The 25,806-nt window shown below is 39.4% G+C and overlaps 1 protein-coding gene across 3 annotated transcripts in view; it reads right to left on the reverse strand.

Moving 5' to 3' along the window:
• The window catches only part of PLCXD3 (phosphatidylinositol specific phospholipase C X domain containing 3), a 167,266-nt gene that overhangs the window by 61,509 nt on the left and 79,951 nt on the right, over nucleotides 1-25,806 (reverse strand). The window contains exon 1 of one of the 3 annotated variants that reach the window (XM_040496145.1): nucleotides 4,504-4,613. The exons of the other annotated variants lie outside the window; for them this stretch is intronic. Coding sequence (XP_040352079.1) covers nucleotides 4,504-4,570 — 67 coding nt within the window. The 5' untranslated portion in view covers nucleotides 4,571-4,613. Of the gene's footprint in view, nucleotides 1-4,503; nucleotides 4,614-25,806 lie in introns of those variants that run through there. 3 annotated transcript variants of the gene reach the window in all.

A 25,806-nucleotide genomic window follows, 5' to 3' on the forward strand; every position in this document is an offset into this window, starting at 1 on the left:
CTACTATTATACTGCCTTCTCTCCCCATTGTTCTGTGCATCCCTATTCCTCAGTTCTCTTATCTGCACATGCACACACACACACACACACACACACACACACACACTGATGCATACACTTTTGCTCGTGTGCAGTTTGGGAAGATGTTATAATGCTTGTGTTTGGATTATTGATTGAATACTTTGCTGTGTCACAAGGAAGAAAATCTTATCTGATCTTTTTATTTATCAATAAAATATTCATATTGGTAATTTTTATAATAAAATATGTTTTTGATAAATTTTCTGAAGTCATTTGCTCATTACTACTCATATGAACACTGCCAATCAATCTGCACATCTCAAGTAATAACCAAACACAAGTCCCAGCCATAAGAAAAGGCAGGAGCAAATCAGAGCACAGGTAAGCCTCGTTGCTCTTGTCCTTGAGGCCACCAAGCTTCAATTTCTTCAAATGTCTGTATTTCCAGATTCATCATGGCCACTCTTCCAGATGCCATGATTCAGGGAAAAGGATGAATCAAGGATGACTAAATAAGAAAGATGGGAGATGGTGTCCATGAAAGAAATGTGGCAAAGATTCGGAAGAAAAATGGCATAGTTTGTCAATAATTTTGGCCTTGGTTATTTTAGCAGAGCCTGGAGGGGAACTCAGAAGGGACTTATCTGTTGACAAATAATCTGGGAGAGAACCAGAAAAAAAAAATCATGCTCCTTTTGGCGATCTGCTCTGCCTTGACTTCTAAAGGGCCTGGACAGCTCAAGAAGGACCAGACATTCTGGACCTGAAAGAGACATGCTTTATTTAAGAGGCAACAAGAAAACCTGTTTTGCAGAGCAGACTGTGTGGTTCTTTCCACATTCACTGGCCCCAAAGATGCACCATGAAGTCGAAGGAGATTGGACTCCCAGGAGCCTTTGGTAGTATGTAGCCCCGGGTCTCATGGCCACTCAAGATGGGTCCCTCTCCCTCTGCTGGCTGGACTCCAGCTACACCAGGATTCTTTCTGCTTATTGAATACACTAAGTTCATTCCAGCCTAGCCCTTGTTCTCTCTATTCTCCCTGCTTGCAATGCTCTGCCCCTAGTTGTTTTCAGGGCTGGCAACTTTTTGTTTAAGTCTCATCTCAACTGCCATCTTTTTAAGTAAACCTCCTGCATGTAAAGTGAGTGTAACTCATCCAACCCTTCCCTACTGCCTGTCAGTCTCTGTCACATGATCACCTTTTATTTTCTTCACAGTATTTATCACTAGCTTCAAGTCGCACTTCATTTAATTGCTTGTTTGCTTCCTGTCTATCTCCCCTCACTAGAATTTAATTCCATGAGAATGAGATTCTAATCTGTCTTTTTCACTACCATATACCCATTAAAAGGCATGGCCATGGGCACATAAAAGATATTCAATAAATATCTGTTGTATGAAATAATATCTTTCCATCTCTCTAAACCTCAATACCCTAATCTGCAAATGGGATTGATAATGCTATCTACCTATAAAGTTTAAGTAAATGATAAGCACTAAACATTGATTATAGAAAATACTCAGTAGGCACTAGCTTTTAGTATCAATATTAACTATTATTTCTGCATTAATTCTGAGCACAAATTACCTAGCACACAGTGTAGATTCTCACCAAGCATAGACCGAATAAATGAATGAATGAGAACTGCACCAAAAGATTATAAACACTATGGCTGTCATAAATTCATAGAACCACTCAGTGAAAAATATTGCCACTACATCTAGGGGTGCAGTGGAGAGAAAATTGTGTCTTAAAGTCCTCTCTCTTTTTGATTCCCTGGACCACGGGTGTCCTTTCCCGCACTGGATGCAGCAATGCCAAAGCCTGCCATCACAGGAAGGCTCTGCTCCTTACACACATGCCATTCCAGATTCTTACAAGTGTAAGTCTTCCTCCTGATATCCAGAGCCATGACCCTTAGCTTCCCTTCAACCCAGATCGCCTCTAGGGGCTTGAGAGTAGGAAAGCTTACTCCATGACCACCTCTTCCCCCAGGAGTTTTATACTTGGGACACGTACCCAAATCTGAGCAGCCACTGAAGCAGGAACTAAGGAAATTCAGTCAGACTCTGCTAACATGCATCGAAAGGGCAGAGAAGTTGGGAAGGGAGATGTGGTCACCAGACACGCAGCCCGGCATTCCCCACTCCTCTTTAGGAGCTAGTTGTTTAAGATGCTGATGTGTTCCTAACGCCACCTGCTCCACTGGTTTCTCCACTAGAACTTCCCTATACTGACAGATCCCAAAGCTTGGGGCAGCCCTCTATGTCTTTAGGCACAGGAGCAGGTCTGGTCACGTGGGCAGACATAATGAATGACCTGGGGAAAGGGAGGGGACAGATTACATAAGACCGAAACCCTATCATTGAAACCAACTATTCTGAATGAAATGAATCTCTATTGTGTTTTACCTCTAAGAAGAAAACAAATATGAAACATGGCAAATAAACAGTCCAGTTATTATATTCTCTTAGATTTGAGAGCGAGAAGGCCTCTGAAGCTTATTTAGCTTTGTTCTTGCATGTCTGGCACTATTGGTTCCCCTTTTATGAATAATAAAAATCTGAAATAAAACAACATTGCCCTTAATCATGTTTGTGCTACAGAGAAAACATCTCCTTGATATTTAAGCCTTTGATTCTACGATGCCCTCACAAAACACCACTTTTAGCCAACAGCTGGATCTTTTCTTATCAAAGAAGTGCTTGAGGCATGGGGATTATTTATTCCTTTGGTCCTTCTACCAATCTCCCCTTCCCTTCCTCCAGCCTTCGGATTTGAAATCTGGGTATGTAGAGAACTGCATACCTCCTCCTGCTTCCCAAACACACTACCAAGCTAAGATAATAAGCTGTGTCTGGTAGATCTGGTGCACGCATGCAGACCGGTTGCTAAAAACTAGAATACGGGTAGCAACGTTAAACCCAAGAAGATTCTGAATAGCATCACCTTACTGCTACGTGATATTTGATCTCCTAAGTCCAAGAACGCACACACATACGTATTACACACAATACAAATATTCCCAAACCACTTCACCCCATTTCCTTTTCCATACTCCAGCACATATATGGTGTTTTTACTGGCTACAAAGCAAATATGACAACATTAAGGGTTAGTTTAAAAATGGAGAAGATATGTAGTTTTCTTACCTGAATAGAGCCACCCTAGAGAAAACCTTCCATTTACCCATATGTTTTTTTAGTATGGATCCATACGCATTCATAGTTTACACAGTTTGATCAGTGCAGAGCAAACGCATTAGGTTATATCATCAAAGTTTTTCCATAGTCTTTTTTCATCATTATCACATAGTCTTCAAACACTGTTTAGATGATTTCATTATATTGCATATGCTAACATGTATAATCCCTCTATTAGCAGGGCGCCTCGGTGGCTCAGTTGGTTGAGCGTCAGACTTTGGCTTAGGTCATGAACTCACTGTTCATGGGTTTGAGCCCTAGAGCCCTGTATCAGGCTCACTGCTGTAGCCCAGAGCCCACTTTGGATCCTATCTACCCCCCTCTCTCTGCCCTTCCCTTGCTCACATGCTCTCTCTGTCTCAAAAATAAATAAAAACATTTAAAAGAATAATCCCTCTATTAGCATACATTTCTGAACTTCCTCTCATATAAATTATACTGAAGGGAATCTCCTCCTATTATTTTTGTTTTTACAATAAGTGGTCTCATTTTTTTGGTGACTTAACACGCTCTTTCTTCCTCCCCTACTTTATTCTTCCTATCTCCTTTCAGAGTTGGGTCACTGCCTTAATTTTTTTTTTAACGTTTTTATTTATTTTTGAGACAGAGAGAGACAGAGCATGAACGGGGGAGGGGCAGAGAGAGAGGGAGACAGAATCCGAAGCAGGCTCCAGGCTCTGAGCCATCAGCCCAGAGCCCCACGCGGGGCTGGAACTCATGGACCGCGAGATTGTGACCTGAGTTGAAGTCGGACGCTCAACAGACTGAGCCACCCAGGTGCCCCAGATCACTACCTTAAGAGAAGTAAAGGACACCCAAAGCAGGCTGCGGCAGTCATGGGAGCTGTGACTGGGGAAAATCCCAGCTCCTCTGCACAACCCCCCCCCCACCCCCGTTCCTGCTACGACCCTCTTCCAATCTCACACCTTCCTCAGTCCGCTCCCTGCGGGGCACACATTTCTTGTTTCAGCCTCGATGGCTCATATCTCTATTTCCTCATTTATATTCTTTGCTGCTAGTCTTTACTTCTGATGTCTAGCGACTCCAGGCCTTAGCTCAAAGATTCTGGACTTGGACATGCACTGTGTAGAACACACAGAACCAGGCACAGAGACCTCAATCGATTGTTTTACTTCTTAAGGAAATTCTTTTTTTTTTTTTTTCTTTTTTGGAAATCCTTGTTATTGTACCAGACTATTTGTGCTGTCTTCAAGTAGGGAGTGTTCAGATTGGGTTTAAATTGTGGTGAAATGTGCACTCTATGTTCTTACTCACTTTTGGTCTCTTCGGGGAGAAAAAGACATAATGATAGATGGAATGATCTCCCACGCCAATCAGTCATTTCTAATGATCCCAGGCTGAGATGAAAATAAAACAAACGTAATCATAACAAACTCTGCCGTTTATTGTATTATACTTGTTAGATGTTTAACTTGGGAGTTAACACTCAGCCACACAGGATTGCAAATAATTAAAACACAACTCCCTAGTTAAAAGTTATTTATTTTTGTACAAGCCAAGCAAATACTTTGCGACTGAATGAGCCCAATATTAGACCAGGACAGTCACAAATTCTCTAGAACCTACAGAAGGGATTGCTGTGAACTGGCTCAATGTCGGTGTCAGGACAAGCAAAACAAGAGAAAACATGAGGGCCATTTTGTTTTCACATTGAACTTGAAAAAGTCAATTCAAATCAAATTAGCAAATACATTTTGAACACCTGCAATATGAAAAGAAGTGTACTAAGCACTATGAGAGATGTAAAAATAAGAAAGACAATTGCTACCTCTAATAAACTCAACTAAATATTTTTAAAAAGATGGTCCCTGCCTTTAAGGAATGTTAAGTGAAAAGTTCTACAGCAGAATACTGCTAAAGAGACTATTATTTTACTTTCTACTATTCATTTCTAATAGTCAATGTATTTGAATTACAGCAGATTTGGATTAGCCAAATTAGCTTCATGGCTACAAAAGTTTTTCTATTTTCATAATTAGCTTAGGCAATAGTCATCTTGCCTATGAAATGGGAGAAGAGTTCTCAAACTTCCAGTATGAGTAGTCTTTGATTCTCAGTAGAATGTCTAGCTTCTGTACCCTGGTGCAGAATATGGTAAACCAAATTTTTTTTAAATAGTCTTCTACTATAAGAGAAATATGTGAAGATATATTTTTAAAATATCTTATTTTAAAAATGTACAACTGAACTAGTAAGAAAACAAGGAAAATTCCAATGCTCAAAACCAAACCAAAGAGCAGACAGAATCCAATAGGGTAAGCCAGCCCTGAAGCCTTGGATGTCATGGGGACATTTACGGATTTAAACCCCTAAGGCTTTGGGTTTTTACAGATACACAGCAGAAAGGCCTGGGCCTGAGCAAGCAGTGTTCACATAAAGCTAACATCCTTTGAGGCTAAAGTATATCTCTGTATCTTCAGTGAAAGTGAGGCTTCCCTACACAAAGGGATTTGGCAAAGCAATGTGTCCATCTTGGCCTTGGCTGGGGTGGGCGGGTAGAAAGAGGGAGTAGGGGTGGGTAGGTGGAGAGAGGGAGTAGGAATTATTTTTGGTGGAGAAAAAAGTAGTATCCAAATGGGATATATATATAGTGCATGTACCATGGACTTTAATTGTATTGATAGTATTTCATTTTTTAATTTGTATGGTAGATATGATGGTGATTATTATATTATTCTTATATCAGTGTATATGTCTTTAATACAGATGAATCAAAGAAAAAAACCAAAGTAACCTATAACAAAATAAAAGAGAATTCTTTTCAGATCAAAAAACATTTAAGGCAGAGCTAAAGAAGGACAATTAAAATTAGAATTCCAGGGGCGCCTGGGTGGCGCAGTCGGTTAAGCGTCCGACTTCAGCCAGGTCACGATCTCACGGTCCGTGAGTTCGAGCCCCGCGTCGGGCTCTGGGCTGATGGCTCAGAGCCTGGAGCCTGTTTCCGATTCTGTGTCTCCCTCTCTCTCTGCCCCTCCCCCGTTCATGCTCTGTCTCTCTCTGTCCCAAAAATAAATAAACGTTGATAAAATTAGAATTCCAGCCTCTCAGCTCCTAATCTGCTTTTTCGACACTTTTTTTTTTTTTAAAGAACATTTCAATTTAATAAATTCTAGAAGTTTTCTATTTTATTGTGGGATGTATCTGAGTAAATCAAGAGTAAATCATTTCCAAAAGGCCTTGTCTAAGGTTAACCAATATTGTGTGGGATCCCTGGAGTAGTTCCAAAATAGGCTTTCTGCTTGGTACAGGCTTGAAGACACCATCCAATTTGGATCTAGATTAGGAAATCCACGAATAAAAGGTTATTCAGTGTTGGAGCAGAACTCACTGGCAGATCCATATGTTTCCTTTGACCATCAGTGACCTTGCCCATTTCCAAATTCTTAGAGCGCTTACTATGTATCCTAATCACTTGGATGCTTAGTTTTATTCTGCATTTCAGAGGTATATATATTATATCTGTAATGAGACCTGAAGTTCCTAAAGAAGAGATTTATTTTTCAGTCCCTACATTGCCAAGCAAATTTTGAGCTGGAAGGGATGCTATCTGCTTTAAATCTCCCACAACATTTGAGGTTAACTAGTTCTGTGAAGGGGCTTGCCCCAAATCACACAGTGCATCTGTCAGAGTCTCAACAGAAAACAGATGGCACAATCCAATTAGGGTAATTCAAGGAAAATCTATATATGATGGGACCATGTGAATAGGGTATAGAGAAACCACAGACTATAATGTAGTGTCTAATGCTAGTAACAGTCAAAGACTTTGCTTCCACTGCGAGGCAGCAAAGGGTAAGGATGAAGAGTGCTACCAAACACTGGTAGAAGAGGGCTCTAATGAAGGCTGTCTTGGAAGGAATCTTTAGTGAAGGGACTCACCCACCCAAAGCAAGCTCAGAGAGGGATCTAGAGCAATAAATGCCCCAGACCCCAACATCAGTTTCCTACATCCACTCAAGGTACTTCCACTCAAGGTCAAACCAATGAGAACTTGAGAACACAGAAGCCCACTGATGAAGTCCATAATAGTCAGGAGCCAAGAGCAAGTGAAGAGATATCTGGAGGAAAGAAACAATATGTAGGACATATAGCTTTGGTTTTAATAGAATTCTCCAAACTCTGACCCACTACTAAGTAGAACGTAACTCTTCTCATGCTGCTCAAAATGCCTAATGACTTGAGTTGAGTTCAACTGAATTGAATAAAAACTCTCCCCAAAAGAAGGAAGCTCTGCACACATAAGGTTGAGTCACAGCCCAGTGAGGGTGGGTCTCAGACCATCTCCTACTTTCAGGATTAGAATCAGATCCAAGAGCTGTACCCAGAAGCAGATGGGAAGCCAGTGTAGTGCCCAGGGCCAAGTGAGTAGAATGTTCCAAACAACAAGATCCATTCAGCATCTCTTTTGCTAAACAGTGACACAACCCAGCATATGGCAGGCCGGACACAGTGTGAAGCATAGGACCATAGCCAAAGACAGATCTGGTTGGATTTAAAATAGACATACTAATTTTCAGAATTTGAGTTAACTCTGTGAAGTGTCCTTCTATGTGAGAAGGGATTTGGCAGGAGGAAAAAGTTCAAGAACCGTTGGTGTCCTTTTGCCCACACCTAAGACCTCTGCCCCAGTAAGAGGTGAAACCAAATTCTGGAAGACAGGAATAGACTCACACTTGTTTGTGGGCTTGAAGGCAACTCTCCTAAAACTCCACTGCAGCAGAGTGCCAGAGATAACAATTAATCCTATATGAACAAAAAACATTTTCCAGGACTAATCATCAGACTGAGAATACTAGTATGCACAGGCAGGAGAAGAACAATGGTGGGGACATTTCAGGATGATCTAGTAGATGTCTACTAGACCTCTCTCTTTCATTCTCAAATATGTAGTTAACACTAATGGTGCCCATTATTCCTTTGTAGACATTGCTCACTGGGCTATTATGATAATTAAACAAAACAATGAAATAGCACTTTGTAAATTGTAGGGCTCTCTACATATGACAATTGTTATTATTACCCACTGTGGGCTGCCTAATGGCCCCGGGAAGGAATATCCATTTCTACACCTTAGGATGGCCACTATCCTGACAGATGGTTCCATTGTCGATTCCTGCATTACAAACAGTCTCCTCATTGCAGTTAGATGAAGAATGTTAACGGAACATGTCTTCTCAGGAACCCCAGCTGAATTCCTGGGTCAGCTTCCTTCTTCACACCCTAGGACTAATAGAAGCAGATGATGAACTTGGCTTGATGACAAGAAAGGGACTCAGGGTGCTGTCTGATCCAGACTGTGAAAAAGTACTCCCTTGCCTCTTGTTCTAGCTAGCAAGGCAAGAAGACAGAGCTGGTGACTGACGAATCAACAGGAGGAAGGCAATCAGGCCTCTGAGAAAACCTTGGAGAAATCCCAAGAGAAGGAAAAAAAACATCCTGTAAAGAATAACACATTAGTATTAACTACTCTCTGACCAGCAGCTAATTGCTGCAAATGAGTTTACCGACCTTTCCCCTGCTGCCATCACAAAGCTGTCAAGCTATGGCACAGATATGTGCTACACAAACCTGCAATGACTAGACTTCCGTGAGAAATCCATGGACACCAGGGCAGGGTGGCCAGAGAAGCCTGCTTACAGTGGAGCTGAATCTGGTGCACATGTCAACTGGCTGAACAGATCAAGCAAGATTTTGGATAGTAGGATGTATGGGATAGAGGAGAGAAAATACACTCAGGTGTTGTGTCATCTCACTACTTACTAACAGTTCTAACTGTTTAGAATTACCTATGCACTGTTTTTCGGAATTCAACTGACATATTAAAGTGTCTGAACTTCAGCCCTATCAAATAATCAGACAACAAATTTAACTGCTTCTTCATTATTAGGGGAAAAATTTGTCCAGGAAGGCTTAGGTCTTTTCAAATTGCAATGTAGGTACATGGCAGTGTGGTGTTCTAGAAGCCAATGCATAAGCATGGCATATGTTTATAGAACACCAATTTTGGCTGATATTTTAAAGAGAATAAGATTATTTTTATCACACACACACACACACACACACACACACACACCAAAAAGAGGACAAAAATTGCTTTTGTTTTTAAGATGAAACATGAGGCTTCAAAGACTTCCTCTCTTGTGACAGGCTACTCTGGACAACACTCAAACCCCCCTCCCCACTCCTATTTGGGGGCTTCTGTTCACAAAGAGTCATTGGAAGTAATTGGGTACAGGGGTGCCTGGGTGGCTCAAGTTGGTTGAGCATCTGACTCTTCATTTCAGCTCAGGTCATGATCCCAGGGTTCGAGGGATCGAGCCCCATGTAGTGGAGCCTACTTGAGATTCTCTCTCTCTCCCTCTGCCTCACCCCTGCTTATGCTCTCTTTCTCTATATATATAATTTTTTTTTTAAAAAAAAAGAAGTATTTGGGTGGAAAATTCCAATAAATTCTGGTAATGTACAGCCCTATGTGGAAACGGAGGGACAAGCAGCAGAAAGAACCCTTATGGTCTTTTATAAACCTAGAAGCTTAGGACAAAAAATACATAAGGGTTATATTTTTTTGGTAAACTTTACCTAATATTTAACATATGCCTGGCAATATCCTAGACACTGAGCCAAACACAAAGTTGAACACTACGATTACCTCACAAGTCCTCTAGCTTATAAGACTAGATCAAGAGTTCCTAAAGTGGAAGTAATATCTTCTTATTCCCTCTCTTCTTCCTGCCATACCCCTTCCCCACACCTTCCACCCCAGATTCCAACTGAAAACACATTCACTCATAAACTATCTGAGCCATTTGCTATTCCAACAGTGACACTTGAATCATTCATCTTTTTTGAAAGGATATGACTCCCAAATATTTCATCATTTCCTATGATTCACAATGAAATGATGAACCATTACACCCCAAAAGGTTACACTGTGCCTTATAAAATCACTTGTGTGGGGAGAGCAGTAGAGTCAAAAAGGGGCCAAATTTGAATCTCAGGCAATAGAGGAAGTTCTGCCATCTTGGACTGGCTATGCCTGAGGCCATAGCCCTTAATTGCTGGACAACAGATCTTACTCTATGTCACTGTTAGTTCCCTTTTCTCCCTCTGTGTAGATTAGAAATATAAAAGTTGGAAGTTTGGCAGGAAAGGGGTTGGGGGTTAATCATTTTGAGGGAAAATGCCCTCTGATGGGGTTCCCTATAGGAAAATGCCAGGAGCAAGTATTCTTCCCTTCCCAGTTCTGCTGAAGATTGTGCAGTCACAAGTCTCCTCCAAATCATATAACTCCATACCCTCAGATTTCATGATTAAAAAAAGGATATCACAAAAAATTAGGTCCTATATCCTATGCAATGCATGCATTATTTGGAATAATTTCCTGGAACTTTGGAATCAAAGAGCTAGGGAGGATTTACGAGGTTTCCTAGGACATGATATTTTCTTTTCAACAGACAACATATATATGGCAAGTCAGACAAATATCCATGATGCCAAGACATAGTTGGAATTTGGGGAAAATGGTAAATAGCATTCTGCAATATGTTTACTGTGAAGCAATTGAAAAAACTCGGAGACTGAACCCCTGGATATCCAGGGCAAAATCCTCTTATTTTCTTGAAGAGTATTACCCTATCATCCACTAACTCATTCCACATCAACAGTCATACTGGAGAGAATGACATGGATTCTAGAAATTAGATTACCCAGTTCCACTACTTCTTAGCTATCTGACAATTTAAATGACTTAATCTTATTGTGCCTCAGTTTCCTGAGCTGTGATATAGGGAAAATACCATAGACCAACCTCACTCGATAGGCCACAAGCAGAATTAAATGATGTAATGCACATAAAGCCCTCAGCACAGTGCTTGCCAAGAATTAGGTATTATGATTTTGATTATGATTATTGTCAGAAAATTATGTCTTGAACCTTCCTTAGCAAGTTCCTTTGGTAGCTATATAATTCCAGGCTAGAGATATATGGTAGTTTCTTTTATCTCTTTCCTTTAATTGCTAATCTCCTTTTATTTTTTTATCTTAATTATCTAGTGTCAAATGTGGTGTGCTACAATATGCTCAAATCTTTTCAAAAAGTATGTGGGAAGTAAATTATAAATAAAAATAAAGACCATGATTGTACCTATATCAAGTACCTCACCTATGAGCTCTTAAACGGACTTCTTTTTATATCTAATTCTTATCCATACAACGGAAAGGAACTTCTGGATATATGTCAGAGCATATAGCAAAAGAAAAAAGAAGAAAGCACATATATGTCACTCAGTGTTTGAAATGAATCCATTCTGTGGGGTGCCTGGGTGGCTCAGTCGGTTAAACGTCCGACTTTGGTTCAGGTCATGATCTCACAGTTCGTGAGTTCGAGCCCTGCGTCCAGCTCTGTGCTGACAGCTCCGAGCCTGGAGCCTGCTTCAGATTCTGTGTCTCCCTCTCTCTGCCCCTCCCCTGCTCATGCTCTGTCTCTCTCTGTCTCAAAAATAAATAAACATTAAAAAAAATTAAAAAAAAAAAAAGAAATGAATCCATTCTGTCTCTTTTCCTTGACCCAGAAAACCACATTTTTCAGAGTCACATGGCTACACAACAACCCCCCAACACCTATCGGCACCAATTCAGTGTTCCTCATCCTCCACAACAGCCAACTTAAGATGCCACATGAGGGGCGCCTGGGTGGCGCAGTCGGTTAAGCGTCCGACTTCAGCCAGGTCACGATCTCGCGGTCCGTGAGTTTGAGCCCCGCGTCGGGCTCTGGGCTGATGGCTCAGAGCCTGGAGCCTGTTTCCGATTCTGTGTCTCCCTCTCTCTCTGCCCCTCCCCCGTTCATGCTCTGTCTCTCTCTGTCCCAAAAATAAATAAAAACGTTGAAAAAAAAAAAAAGATGCCACATGAAACAAGATTATGATAATCACATTTTCTTTCAGGACTCTAAAGGGAAACAAGAAAAGATGCAAAGAAATTAAACTGTCTATGCCCACCTACCAAACTCCTTTCCCTACTAGTCAGCAAATAGGTTACATCTCTCAGACTGGGCTTCTGCCAAACCCAACACGCTTAGCAGTGCAATTCCTCCCACTTCTCTGTGGCAAATGGCACCTTTAATGCTCAGGAGAGAATTTACCTTTTCACAGCAGGATAATTATAGGCAATCAGCCAGGCCATGGAACACAGATTAAAAAATGACATTATTTCTGCATTTCTAGTCTTTCCCCCACCAACTTAATTTTGTCACACCACCTCTGCGTGGTAGAAAGTTATTGGTTGTTTTCACTATCCTAACTCTTTCAGGCGACTTCTCTACAATCATGTGCCAGTTAACTCCATCATGTGAGGCTACAGATAATCAAATCTTACTATCAATTAAGCTCACAGATTGGGACATTTCCCCCTGCATTCTCTGGTTCTTTCAGTTGAATCCTACCTACCAAGTAGACCCCTGGTTCTCTTCTGTTCTCCCAAGGTGAACAAAAGACCTTTCCAGTAACAATATCTGATCTCTGAAGTCCTAGAGGGTTTTTTCAGTAACATAAAAATAAAAAAATATGTTTAATATCAGGACTCCAAATACTAAAACCAGAATGTATTAAATTCTTCCCTACTAATACTTTTGTTTTCCTGTCTCTTTCATAAAATACATTGCCGGATTCACAATGCTCAATCCTTAATTCCTTTTTAATTGTGTCTAGACCATATCTCTCTAATTAAAATACAAGGAATTTGAGAGTAGGTAGAGTCCATGAATTATATTTCTTTTAAGAGTCTACAGAGTGTTATATTGTGGATTTTCAGCAGATCTTAAAAAAAAAAAAAAAAACTAGCTGGCAGAAACCAGATGAATGAAAAACTTAAATATATGCATATTCTCATTTCAGCTGATTTTAACAAAAATTTACACTCAAGTCAACTCAGGTGTCCCAAGCAGTAAGATCTCATGTTCTAGTTACCCGTTAATAAAACAAGTTTGATGTAATGACATATACTTTCTTCACATATTTACTCAATTCTCAGTATCACTCATAAAAAGATAACCTAGAATCTTCCAAATATATATTTTATATATTTTTCTAATGCATATAAAAAGTTGTCAACCTTGCTTTAAAAATTACTTGTGTATGTATTCTTTTTAACATGCTTCTTGTATTTTTATCCTTCCTCTGGATCTTTATAGATAATAGAAAGCATACATTATTGTGCAAAGACTTATAATTCTATAGTTCTGAATAATTATTCATAATGTAGATTTAATGTGGTCCACAGCCCAATTAGTTAGCTTGCTCCTTCTTATAACTTCCTTACCCTTGTTGTTTTACATGCACATTATCCATTTTATCAATCCTAGAAATAGCTTTAAATTATGACTTAAATGTCGTTGAGGAGCATGATATGTGAGAATGTAGACTTGGCAGCAATATGAACTAGGATTTAATCCTAGCTTTGCCTTTTACTAAACTCTAGTCTTGGGAAATTTATCACCCACTGTCTTTACATATCTGGATATGATGGGTCTCACCATTACACTTCCCTTTCTTGGTGAAAATTGCCTTGGCTAATGTTGGAGTTTCATTCTTTCCTATTAATTTTAGAATATATTGGATCCAGTAAAGAAACTTGAGGGGCGCCTGGGTGGCTCAGTCAGTTGAGCATCCGACTCTTGATTTTGGCTCAAGTCATTATCCCAGGATCATGGGATGGAGCCCTGCATTGTGTCTCATGCTGAGCGTGGATCTACGTAACATTCCTTCTCTCTCCTCTGCCCCTCTCCCCTGTTTGTACTCTCTCTCTAATTAAAAAAAAAAAAAAAAATAGAAAAAAGAAAAAATGTGTTGAGATTTTGACTGGGATTTCAGTAATTGATAGAACAATTTGGGGAGAATTGTCATCTTAACATATTGAACTCTTCAAGTCTTTTTTATGTCCATAAGGCTTTATAATTTGTTTATGAAGTTTGTATGCTTCTTTGTTAGACTTATTTTCAGGTATGTTATAGTTTGGTTTGCTACAAAAAGTAGCAGTTTTCTTTCTTTCTTTCCAATAGGTGTGTTTTTATTTATTACTTTTAAATACTCTAGCTGGACCTCCGACATAGTGCTGGAGAGCAGTAATGACAGTGGGCATCTTTGTCTTGTTTCTAAACTTAATGAGAGTCTTTTCATTGCTAAATAGAGTGCTAAAATTAGTTGTTTGGTAGATACATTATCAGGTTAAGGATTCTCCTTTCTATTTTTAGCTTGCTAAAAAGCATATATTTTTAAAAATTATAAGTGGGTGTTTAATTTTTTAAATACTTTCTCTGCATTTGTGAGTTGATCAATTTTTCCCTTTTTAAATTTTTTTAATGTGGTAAAAAACATTTATAGATTTTCTCATTTTAAAATATCCTTGCATTCTTGGGGCGCCTGGGTGGCGCAGTCGGTTAAGCGACCGACTTCAGCCAGGTCACGATCTCGCGGTCCGTGAGTTCGAGCCCCGCTTCGGGCTCTGGGCTGATGGCTCAGAGCCTGGAGCCTGTTTCCGATTCTGTGTCTCCCTCTCTCTCTGCCCCTGCCCCGTTCATGCTCTGTCTCTGTCTGTCCCAAAAATAAATAAACGTTGAAAAAAAAAATTTTTTTTTAAATTAAAAAAAATAAATAAATAAAATATCCTTGCATTCTTGACATCAGCCCTATCTGGTTTTGATTTATTATTTTAACTTTTTTCTTTTCTCCAGGAGTTTATATGAAATAGGGGTTATATGTTCTCTACTGACTTAGAACATTATGCTTGGAACATAGTCTGATCCAAATGTTTTATCTGTCAGTTAAGATAGATTTTTTAAAGTTTTTTTTAATGCTTAATCATTATAGACCTTTCAGATTTTCTATTTCAAATGAGTTATTTTCAGTTAAGTTATATTTTTCTAAAACATTCAATTTTTCAAATGTGTTGGCATGAAGTAATTCATGAACTCTTAAAATTCTACAGCACTAATAGTTACACCTCCTCATTTCTAGCATTATTTATTTCTGTAATCTCTTTTTTCCTTGATTAGTTTTTCCAGAGAATAGTCTATTTTATTAGAAGAAATAGATTTTTATTTTGCTGTCTTTCTATATTTTCTGATGTGTATTTAATCAATTTCTGCCAGTATCATTTTCCCTTCCTCTGTTTGGATTTAATTTCTCTTTATTTGTCTAACTTCTTAAATTAGATGATTAGCTTCTTAATTCCCATGATTTTCTTTTCTTTAATGTATATTTCTTTATTTTTGAGAGAGAGATAGACAGAGCATGAGTGGGGGAGAGGGAGGGGCAGAGAGAGAGGGAGACACACAATCCAAAACAGCCTCCAGGCTCTCACCTGTCAGCACAGAGCCTGGCGCTGGGGCCTGAACTCACCAACCGTGAGACCAGGAACTGAGCTGAAGTCCGCGCTTAACTACCTGACCTACAGAGCCACCCAGGCACCCCCATGTTTCTCCTTTCTAATCTATGCGTAAAGGGCTCTGAATTCCACTCTATTGACCAGGTTAGCTTTCTTACGCAAGTTTTTTTTTTTTTTTTTCTTCAACGTTTATTTTATTTTTGGGACAGAGAGAGACAGAGCATGAACGGGGGAGGGGCAGAGAGAGAGGGAGACACACAATCGGAAACAGGCTCCAGGCTCCGAGCCATCAGCCCAGAGCCTGACGCGGGGCTCGAACTCACGGACCACGAGATCGTGACCTGGCTGAAGTCGGACGCTTAACCGACTGCGCCACCCAGGTGCCCCCAGTGTATCATGTTTTAAATTCAGTGAAGAATACTCTCTACATAGGAGTTTTTTCATATTTTTCTTATTCTTATAAGTAACATCTTACTCTTTTTTGTCTTCTAAATCTTGTTTTAGCTTTTTAATAATTTTAGCTATACTTATGTGAATATTTCTTTCAGATGATTTGTCTATTTTTATCAAGTTTTCTGGTTGCTAATCCTCCAGCCAGCCTTACAAATTAATCATCTGCTGCCTCATGTTCATGGTAGATAATTTCCAAGTGTGTTTTGAAACTTTTATTGGGAGGCCATTTTAAGCAAGCATTGTTTTTCCTAAGGGAATCCTGACTCCCATTCCTAAGAGAGTCTGGATTGTTGAAGTGTTGCTCTCAAACAGTGTGGGATTTTCTTCCTCCATTCACCCCATGGGTATCATTCACATGGAAAAAACTTCTAAGTTCACTTTTCAGGTTAGGGCTTGAAGTACTACTTAGGCAGGATAAATTTGGGCTCCAATCTCATTAAGGGCACATGGGAATACTTATTTAATCTATTCAAAACCAGAAAACAAACAAACATCTTGCATTTTTTCCCAAGCTAAGTGGTGAATCCAGTTAGTCCTCCTTTTTCTTAAAGAGAAATGCTTCAAGGTTTCCATCTTTCATTTGGATTCTCAGTACCCATTTCCAACTTTCCGTGGGATCTCTTTGGGTCAGATGCCTTGTTTCTGTCCCTGTGAAGACATTCAAACCTAAGCTTCATCCCTCCCCCCAACACCTTGCACCCCATTCTGCCATGGCTTATATGGAAAACAATTCCCTTAGCCTTTAGCTCCTTCTTATCTCTGGCTCACAGGAATTTCTGTATCTTTCTTCTAAGCTTGGACATATATTTAAGAAATTATATTTCAACCAGCATTCCTAGATGTTTATTATAGGCTGAGCTGTGTCCCCATAAAATTTTTATGTTGAAGCCCTAACCCCTAAGCTCTAACTTCAGAATGTAGCTGTACTTGGAGATAGGGCCTTACAGGGGTGATTAAGTCAAAATGAGGCCATTAAGGTGAGTCCTAATCCAATCTGACTGGTGTCCTTGTAAGAAGAGGAAATTTAGACATACAAAGAGAGACACCAGGGTGTGTACACACAGAGAAAAGATCATATGAGGACAGAGCGAGAAGATGGCCATCTGCAAGCCAAGGAGAGAGGCCACAGAAGAAACCAAATCTGCTGACACTTTAATCCTGGGCTTCTAGTCTCCAGAACTAACAGAAAATAAATTTGTTTTTTATGCCACTCATCTGTGCTATTTTGTTTTGACAGCCCTAGCAGACTATTACCGTGTTTTACCACAAGTATCTCCATCCTAGTCTACTGATATTTCTTCCAGAAATTGCTTAATTTTTAAAAATCAATACCCTCATCCTTTCTACTTCTACCCCATAATATTTAGTGCATTTTTCTACACAAAGAAAATGCTTTATAGAAGCTTCCGTTGCTATTAAAAAGCAAACAGTTGGTAACAAAAGGTAGTTTTTAAAAAATTGGTATCACAGTAAGATACATAGGATGGGTAAAACAAGTACCAGTTTTATCCGCACAATATTTCAAAGACTCTCTAAGTTCAGAAACTGGAATAGTCAGACTATGGACTGACTTTGGGAGAGCTGGAAACAAGCATTTCTACCTTGAAGAATTACTGAATTATTCCAGCTTCCTAGAAAGTCTCTGTATCTATACCACTCAGGCTATATCCAAACGGCCAAGACTTTGGGATGTTCCTCAGAAGGGCAGTCACGCTTTCATCTATTGCATTAGGCATACCGTCAACCACCAAAACAAAAATGCGATATTACCTATGAAAATTTTCACCATTGAGAAAAGCTACTGGACTCATGCACGATCTGTCTGCTTTCTGCTAAGGCTTGCTTAGGAAAGACCAAGTTAATGGATGAGACTGAAAACTGAATGGAATAGGACAAAGAAGACACTGCTACTGGTGGGGAGGGGAATAGATACATTTAATATCTGGAAATGACCTACTGGGCGGTGGCGGGGGGGTGGGGGCACAGAGAAAGAGTGGGAGGAAAAGAGAAAGGGATAAAGAGAGATGGCTAATGATGTTATTTCATGTTACCTTAGCAACTACCTGGTCAAATATAATTGTAAAGATTGATTACACATGACTGTATGCCAAATAATTTAAGGGGAATTTTGTGGATTTGTATCTTACTGAACTGAGATTTTTATGTCACCAAATTGGGGATCCATATCATCTTGAATATGAATGTGTTCACATGATTTCACATAAGAAAAAAAAAAACAGGTATACTGGGAGTGGATGCTGTGAATATGCAGATGCTTTAGAAATAAATGTCCTCAAAAAAGAGAAATGAGCAAGCCTGATAAGGAAGGATATGGGAAAGAGAAAAAAGGATAAGGAAGGGAAAAGTTCAGATCTGAGACTTCTCTGTAAAAGCTAACATCTCTTCACATCCAAACTGATCCAAAAATTTATAAAAGTCCGTTAAGAAGTCATATAAGCTAAAGTTTAACTTATGTTTAATGTTTTCATTCAGCACCAGTTAATTACCAGTATCATAATGTTAGAAAAATATTCAGCTTCTTATCAACCTTGATACCTCTGTAAACACTGTTTCATATATCAGAGGAAAGCAAATGTCAAAGATAGGACCTAATGCCAATTTGGCAAGGCATGTCGCAGTGATCTAACGCAAGAGAGCAAATTCTAGAGCAGGACTGTCTGAGTTTGAATCCTAGCTTTGCTACTTGTCAGCTGTGTAGCCTTGAGCAAATTACTTAATCTCTCTGTATCTTAGTTGCCTCACAGATATCATAGGAATAATAATAGCACTTACTGCATTAGGTTGTTATGAATTAAGTGAATTAATATTTGTAAAGCACTTTTAACAGTACCCAGCACATAGCAAATGTTATGTAATGTTCGTCAATAAAGTAAATCCACACATTTAATTAATTGAAAGAAGAATGAATATGAAAGGTACGAATTGAAATGAATCAAACTGTTGCTTGGAATTCTGGTTAAGATTAGATTGTGAAACTAAAATAATGAATTTATAAAGAACTGACCTGTCTGTAGTTTTCCAAGGTTAAGTATGAAAACAGCACTAATTCAATTTATTGGAGATAACTGCAGCTTCAGCAGCAAAAATTTCCACATCTTCCCATAATAATGGAGCTTAATGAGGCAGGAATATTTAGGAAAGACACGAAATGTTTCACAGGCGTGGTTAGGTTTTCACCTGCCTCTCCACTTGGGCCTTTGCCTGTCCAAAATGAACTCGGCAAGCATACAAGAGAATTCTCTGTCCCGATGTGTGCTGCATGCCAAGGGAAGGTACTTACTTATTAGCGGGTGACCTTCCCGGTTTCTCTCCAGGACACCTTCAAGGGGGTATAGTATTTGGGGCTCATATAATTAGAAGATATAAATTACCTAAGAGCTTCGGAAGGGGGAGTGAAATATTTAAATGATGAAATCCTTAAAAGCTTATGGTCAGGTGTGAAGGAAATAGGAAAGTTACCATGAAAGAGGAAATGCTGGCACCTCAGAACTTTGTCCTTCCAGCCCATTACAACGTTTTCATCTAAGCAGGCTCTAAGAGCAACTGTCGTCCCCCAGCTTTGACTGACTAATTGGTTGTCCTCTACTGGGTATTTGACCAAACTTTCTTCACTTGGAAATATGCAAGAAAGAAATTCTCTGCTGAGAGCTCACTATACCATGGGCAAGTCACCAAGCAGGGATGCCTGGGTAGCTCAGTTGGTTGAACATCTGACTTTGATTTCAGCTTGGGTCAGGATTCCAGGATCGTGGGATCAAGCCCCACATCAGGTCCCACATCAGGTCCTGCATCAGGTCCCGTTTAAGATTCTCTCTCTCCATCTTCCCCTCTACTCCACTCTCCCTCTCTCTCTCAAAACAAACAAACAAACAAAAAAAGAATCGCCAAGCAGATGCAGAGAATGTCAGAATTAGAGAATATTCATGCCAATTTCCCAGGCCAGACTGATCCATTTCCATGTAGAGCTTTCATTTCTCACTAATGATGTTTTGAATTCTAAGCACTAGATTTTGAGGTAGTTACTCAAAAGTTTAATTAATTATAGAATGGCCACAGATAGAACTACTGGTTTATTCTCTGGTTTGAATAGGAATCAGAAAAATATTTATTTATATATACTTCTGAGTATATGAGAGTATACTCAGAGTGCTAAGAGTGCAAAGATACAAAGCACACTGAGTATATAAAATTCTTGATATTTATGTTTTATTTTTTTATATTTATATTTTAAAACACTTTATTGAGGTCTGATTTACACACAAAAAGCTGTACATATATAGCAAAAACAACTTGATGAGTTTGGAGATTAGTAAACATCCGTGAAACCATTATCACGACTTATGTCATAAACATATCCATAAAATTCCCTACATGTAGAGTTATAAATTCTTACACATAACTTTAGGTGACTTTTGTATTAGGTTATAGGTTTATTCATATAACACAAACACGTTTCACAATAAGTTAATCCTAAATTTTCTAGATTTCTACGTAGATAATTTTCTAGATCTAGAGGTCCTAGAAATTCTACAACATGAATTGGGAGGAAGACATTCACCAGATATTACATTAAGTGGCTAGCTGTATGTCTACATATTTTATCTTTCTGTTCTTCATTCAAAAAGAAAACTAGCAGAACAGAATCCAATCATCCTTTTGTTTGATTGTTTTCAGACTAAATGTGGAGTATTTTACATTAAAATCCACAAAGGAAGGTCTCATTGACCTGGCTGTCTTGCTGAGCCATTACTCACAAATCCCTAATAGAAACAAGATTTGTGAAGGTAAGAAGCAGATAATTTCAGAGGGATTCAGATTACACTTTGTTTTCAGAAATTCAAGAGGGGAACAATAATGTAATTACCTCCAATTTCAAGGCCATCTCTTTACAACTGGTCCATGATAGCTAGCTAGACCCATAAAGTTTGTTGTTCAAAAAGTGACCAAGGCAACCATATGGGACCTTGAGAAAGATGAACAGGAGGGAGAAGCTAGTGAGGGGCAAGAAAGATGAAGAGACAGATCTCACTGGGAAAAAAGAGGGACTTTTTCTAACTAGACAGTGCCTAGCTACAAAGGACCCAACTTTCCCTAGTTTCCTGCTGTTGGATGGAAAGTCAATTGTTTAAATTGACTTAATAATCCAGAGCAGACTAAGACTTGTAGAAGGCCCATACCCTGGATAATTTTGCAAGCCTCGCTCACCTGACTCTATAATTTAAAAGAAAAGCAATTTTAATGTAGAAATTGCAGTTCTTATACTTGTGCTACAAGTAGAGTTTCTTTCTAAATGCTTCAATTGTGTAAGTTGGGGAAGTTCATCATAGCTGAAAAACTCTCACTTCTGTGGCTGCCACTGCTTTGTTGGTGGACAGCAATGAGTATATTCAAAAGATAAAGGAAAGGAAGAACGGAAGAAAAGAGGAGAAGAGGAAGTGGGGGGAAGAGGAAGGAAGACGTACCGAATTGATGTTTATTCCCTATTTCCTTCATAAAGTCTTAAAATTTTCAGTGATAAACTGCACGGTGTTCTTTCAATGTCTACTTCTCCAGAAAGTGCTTTAAAACTGTACTTTCCAAAGCACCTTCTGCCAAAGAAAAGCAAGAGAACCAAGTTCCAAGAGGAAAGAGATCACATCTGTAATATCTGAGCACCCAGCAAAATCTGCCAGTCAGTGACTAATGGATATTTGTTGAGTAAATAAATGGTAGCCAGAAGATTCTATTTAATATAATAGCACAACCAAGAAGATTCTATTTAATATAACAGACCAACAGATGAAAAACGAAAAATGTAGCCAACCAGTTGTTATGCTTTAAATAAATAGCTGTGCAATCCAGTGACTTCCTTGATATTTTTGTTGAACTGACCTGCTTACAGGATGAATTGACTGATGCATTTTTTTCTTTTCCCATGAAGGGGCAAAAGGGACTGTCTACTCTGTCCTCCGTACATCTCACTCTGTCTTGCCTGTAGTTTTCTTTTAACTGAGAACCATTTTTCCTATTTCACAAGGAACGCGACCTTATTTTCAAGGTCTTGGAGCAGTGAGCTGGTGCTGCTAGCAAGGTCATGTTGCACAGCGAAGCTCTGTTCAACCACCCTGATAGCCAGGCTCTCACCATCACGTGAAAAGAGGAGCTCAGGGCTAACCTGCACACACCAGCCTGCCTTCTATGCCTTCGAGGCTGTTCCCCTGCTAAAGTGAGACCAGGATGAAAATTTAGACACTGCTATTTACCAATCAGGTAACCTTGGGCCAATCTTTGCTTCTCTGAACCTCGGAACCCACAGCCTAAGTGAAAATAATCACACCAACCTTATCCTTCTGTTTGAGGATTACATGACAATAAATCCTTAATACTGACATCCTGGAATATGCCCAGTGTTTGTTAAGTGATACTCATCTCTTTCCCTTTTGCCCCTTTTCTCACCTAGTATGTCCCTCAGTACTGCTAATGAGAAAGCCAGAAAAATGGTCTGATATTCGGTCCCCAAATCTCCCTATCGTAAGGCAGTCCACTCAATAATTGCTAAAACACCCCTCTCCTCAGTCTCAAGCTGAAGGTAGCTGGATTCGTTTCTCAGTAACCTTGAGAGCAATATTATAGATTTTTCCATATTTGCTCAGGCACAGAAGATATGAGACCTGAGCCTTGGTGCCAAAGTGTTTTTTTCTATTACTGACTCACAAGGATGACAGTAGAAATCAGGAAATAAAATGCTCCTTCCAAGAATGATTACAGTGGTGTGAACGCAGTGCTGCACATCTCAGTGGATCTCATCAGCACCCTCACAGTAGGGAGAGAAAATTTCTGCAATAGCAAGTAAAGCATTAAAATCTCATGAATCAATTCTTTAATGCACAGAAACAAAAACATAAAATGACTCATCCCCCTTGAGGTGATCTGGTTTTTCCCCTCCTGTAATCTGCTTCCATCAAATGCCTAGAGGTGGGAAGAGAAAATGAATGGGTCACTTGTGTCGCTGTGATGTCTTATGATGTGGCTGGAGCCAATGGGAAGGAGTGTTTGAGCACAGGTGGCACATGCCTTGCAAACACATTCAGCAGCAGTGCCACAGCCATTCATTCCTCTCCCGCTGCACAGGAAACAGCATGAAAGAAAGACCCAGGAGGCACTCGCCAAAAGCTGGAGACACTTGTGGTTCTTCTACATATCATTGCTTACCTCTCTTTGCCCTGGTGGCAACGACCCAAGATGCTGTATTACAAAGCACCCCAGGGGTGATTTCTGTCTGTCATTTTAGACAAGTCATTTGGCCTTTTATTAATTTATTGATTCACTCAATGAAATATTTATTGAGCACCTTCTGTGTGCCAGACACAGTACTAGGTACTGGGGAACAAAAGCAGACCCAAACCCTCTCCTTGTTGGGTAATGAAGAGATGAGTATTAATAATGTTTAATTATAAGTGGGACAATGGTTGATAACAGAGGGATGTGACCTAGTAATGGAGGTCAGGGGGCTCAGCTTGATGATCAGATTGCAGTCTGGATTTCATTCTCCACTCACTCCCTTGTCACACACCTCTATACAAGGCATATTCAGCACAGAGCCCTGCATCCAATCCTGTGATATGGAATCTTATAAAAGCAACATAAAAATACAATGGATGGGGTGATTTCAAAGGCACCAAGCAGCTGTTTATCCAAAGGTGAATCTTAGAATGGGTCTTGAGAGATGAATACATTTTTGGTAGATAGAGATAACATGGTGAAAGGTGAAGAGGCAGACATTGTGTATACAAGAAGGAAGCCAATTATCAAGGACCTGGGGAAAGGGAGCCTGATGAGAGAGAGGGCAGGAGGAATTATTTCTACGTGGCTCCTGGGGTTACGCCTGGAGATAAGTGTTAGCAGGTACTGTGGAAGACTCAGAGACAATGGTGGGTTTGGAACCGGTAAAGAAGCTATGAAAAATGGCTGATGTTTTGTTTCTCTAAAAAAAAATAACTTCATAACTTTTTCCTCTTAATTTTAATGGTATTACACACTCATCATAAAATATTTCTAGCAGCATAAAATGTATATGAAGAAAATAAAAATTCATATAATATCACTATTCAAATAATTGTCTGTAAATATTTTGACATATAGATTTTAGATTTTTTTGGCATATAGACATGTGTCCACGAAGACATACATATAATATTAAATGATATCATACCGAGAACATTATTTGGTGAGCTGCCATTATTCCTGTTTGATATGCTCTAGGCATCTCTTCCACAAGTGTACAATGTTGTCACCATTCCTAAGGCAGTAGATGCCACTATATTGTTGCACCATAATTTATAGAACTAGTCCCATGTTGATGGATATTATTTTCCAAGTTTTGACAATTATTAGTAACCTTCTAATAAACATCTTTAGAGAAGCCAGAGTATGCAAAAAATGTCAACGTGCCATTGAAACTCAAGATTAGTGTCTGGTCTATCATCTGATAGTTGAAGTTCATTGGGTGCCACTCACATGGACACTGGTCAGCTGTAGTGTGCAAGCAGGGGGATATAATGGAAAGTGCACTGGACTAGATGGTAAAGATTTTGAAAACTTAAGAGTCTCAGCTTTTGCCCGAGAAATCTTAGGAAAGTCACCAAGCTTCTCTGAAAATGAATTTCTTCATATGTAACTGAGGTGGAGCAGGGGGGAAAGACAGATAAGGGGGTAGGGTGGGGGGAGAAGGGTTGGTCGTGTACAGGAGGGGAAGTCACGTTCAGATTACATAGCACTTCCAAAACACTAATCCAGAGCAAAGGTAATAGGTGTTCTTTGGTAAACACAATGGTTCTGTTGCAAAATAAGTTTTAAAGCACTGAATAAAGTTTGTAAGATAATATTTATGGAGACGAGTTACTGGAACAGAGGTTCTTATTCATACTTTAGCAGAGAAAGGAGACCCTCTTTCTACCATGAAGAAACAAGAACCATCATTCAGCATCATACTACGCAGAACCCTTTGCAGGGCCTTTGAGATGACTCCATACCACCTTCTGGATGGCAGCCGTGCACCTGACAGCATGGCCCGTCCTGCAGATACCACTTAATCCTGACAGGTTGGTTGGGGATGAGAGGTTCTTGGTGTATTCTCTGAGGAAGGGCAAATATTGAAAGAGTCGTTGGAACAGGAATGATATTCAGTAAGCATGTATCGGGTAAGATGTGCTAGCATCCATTTACATTAGTTAGGTATCCATTCTGACTGAATGCCTGATACATATTTTGAATACTACAACTGGTTAGACTTATAAATGTCAACCCTGAAAACTAACTTAGCAATTTTCTAAGATATCTGAGCACCATCCCTGTAAATACCTACTAATACAAGGCACTTTAGCATTGTTTAAAAGAATGGGATCTGTTATTAGACCGAGTTGGGTTTGAATCCTGGCTTCATCTCTTACCAGCTGTCTGATCATTTGTAAGTGACTTAACGTCTCTAACCCTTGGTTGATACATCTCCAACCAGAAACTCGGTTAAATAGTGACACACACACACTCTCATCAGAGTTTGCTACTTAATATGTTCAATAAATATTAATTCTTACTATTGCTGAATTATTTGAAAAGTTCTTATAAGGCATCTCTTTGTAATAGCATCAGCAGGTATTCTACTAAGAAATTCCAACAGTCAAAGGTTGTGACCCTCTAGTACCTACTATGCAAGCAGCCATGACATCT

This window comes from Herpailurus yagouaroundi, unplaced genomic scaffold (genome assembly GCF_014898765.1).
Source record: "Herpailurus yagouaroundi ecotype Mexico unplaced genomic scaffold, PumYag 29, whole genome shotgun sequence".
NCBI lineage: Eukaryota > Metazoa > Chordata > Mammalia > Carnivora > Felidae > Herpailurus > Herpailurus yagouaroundi.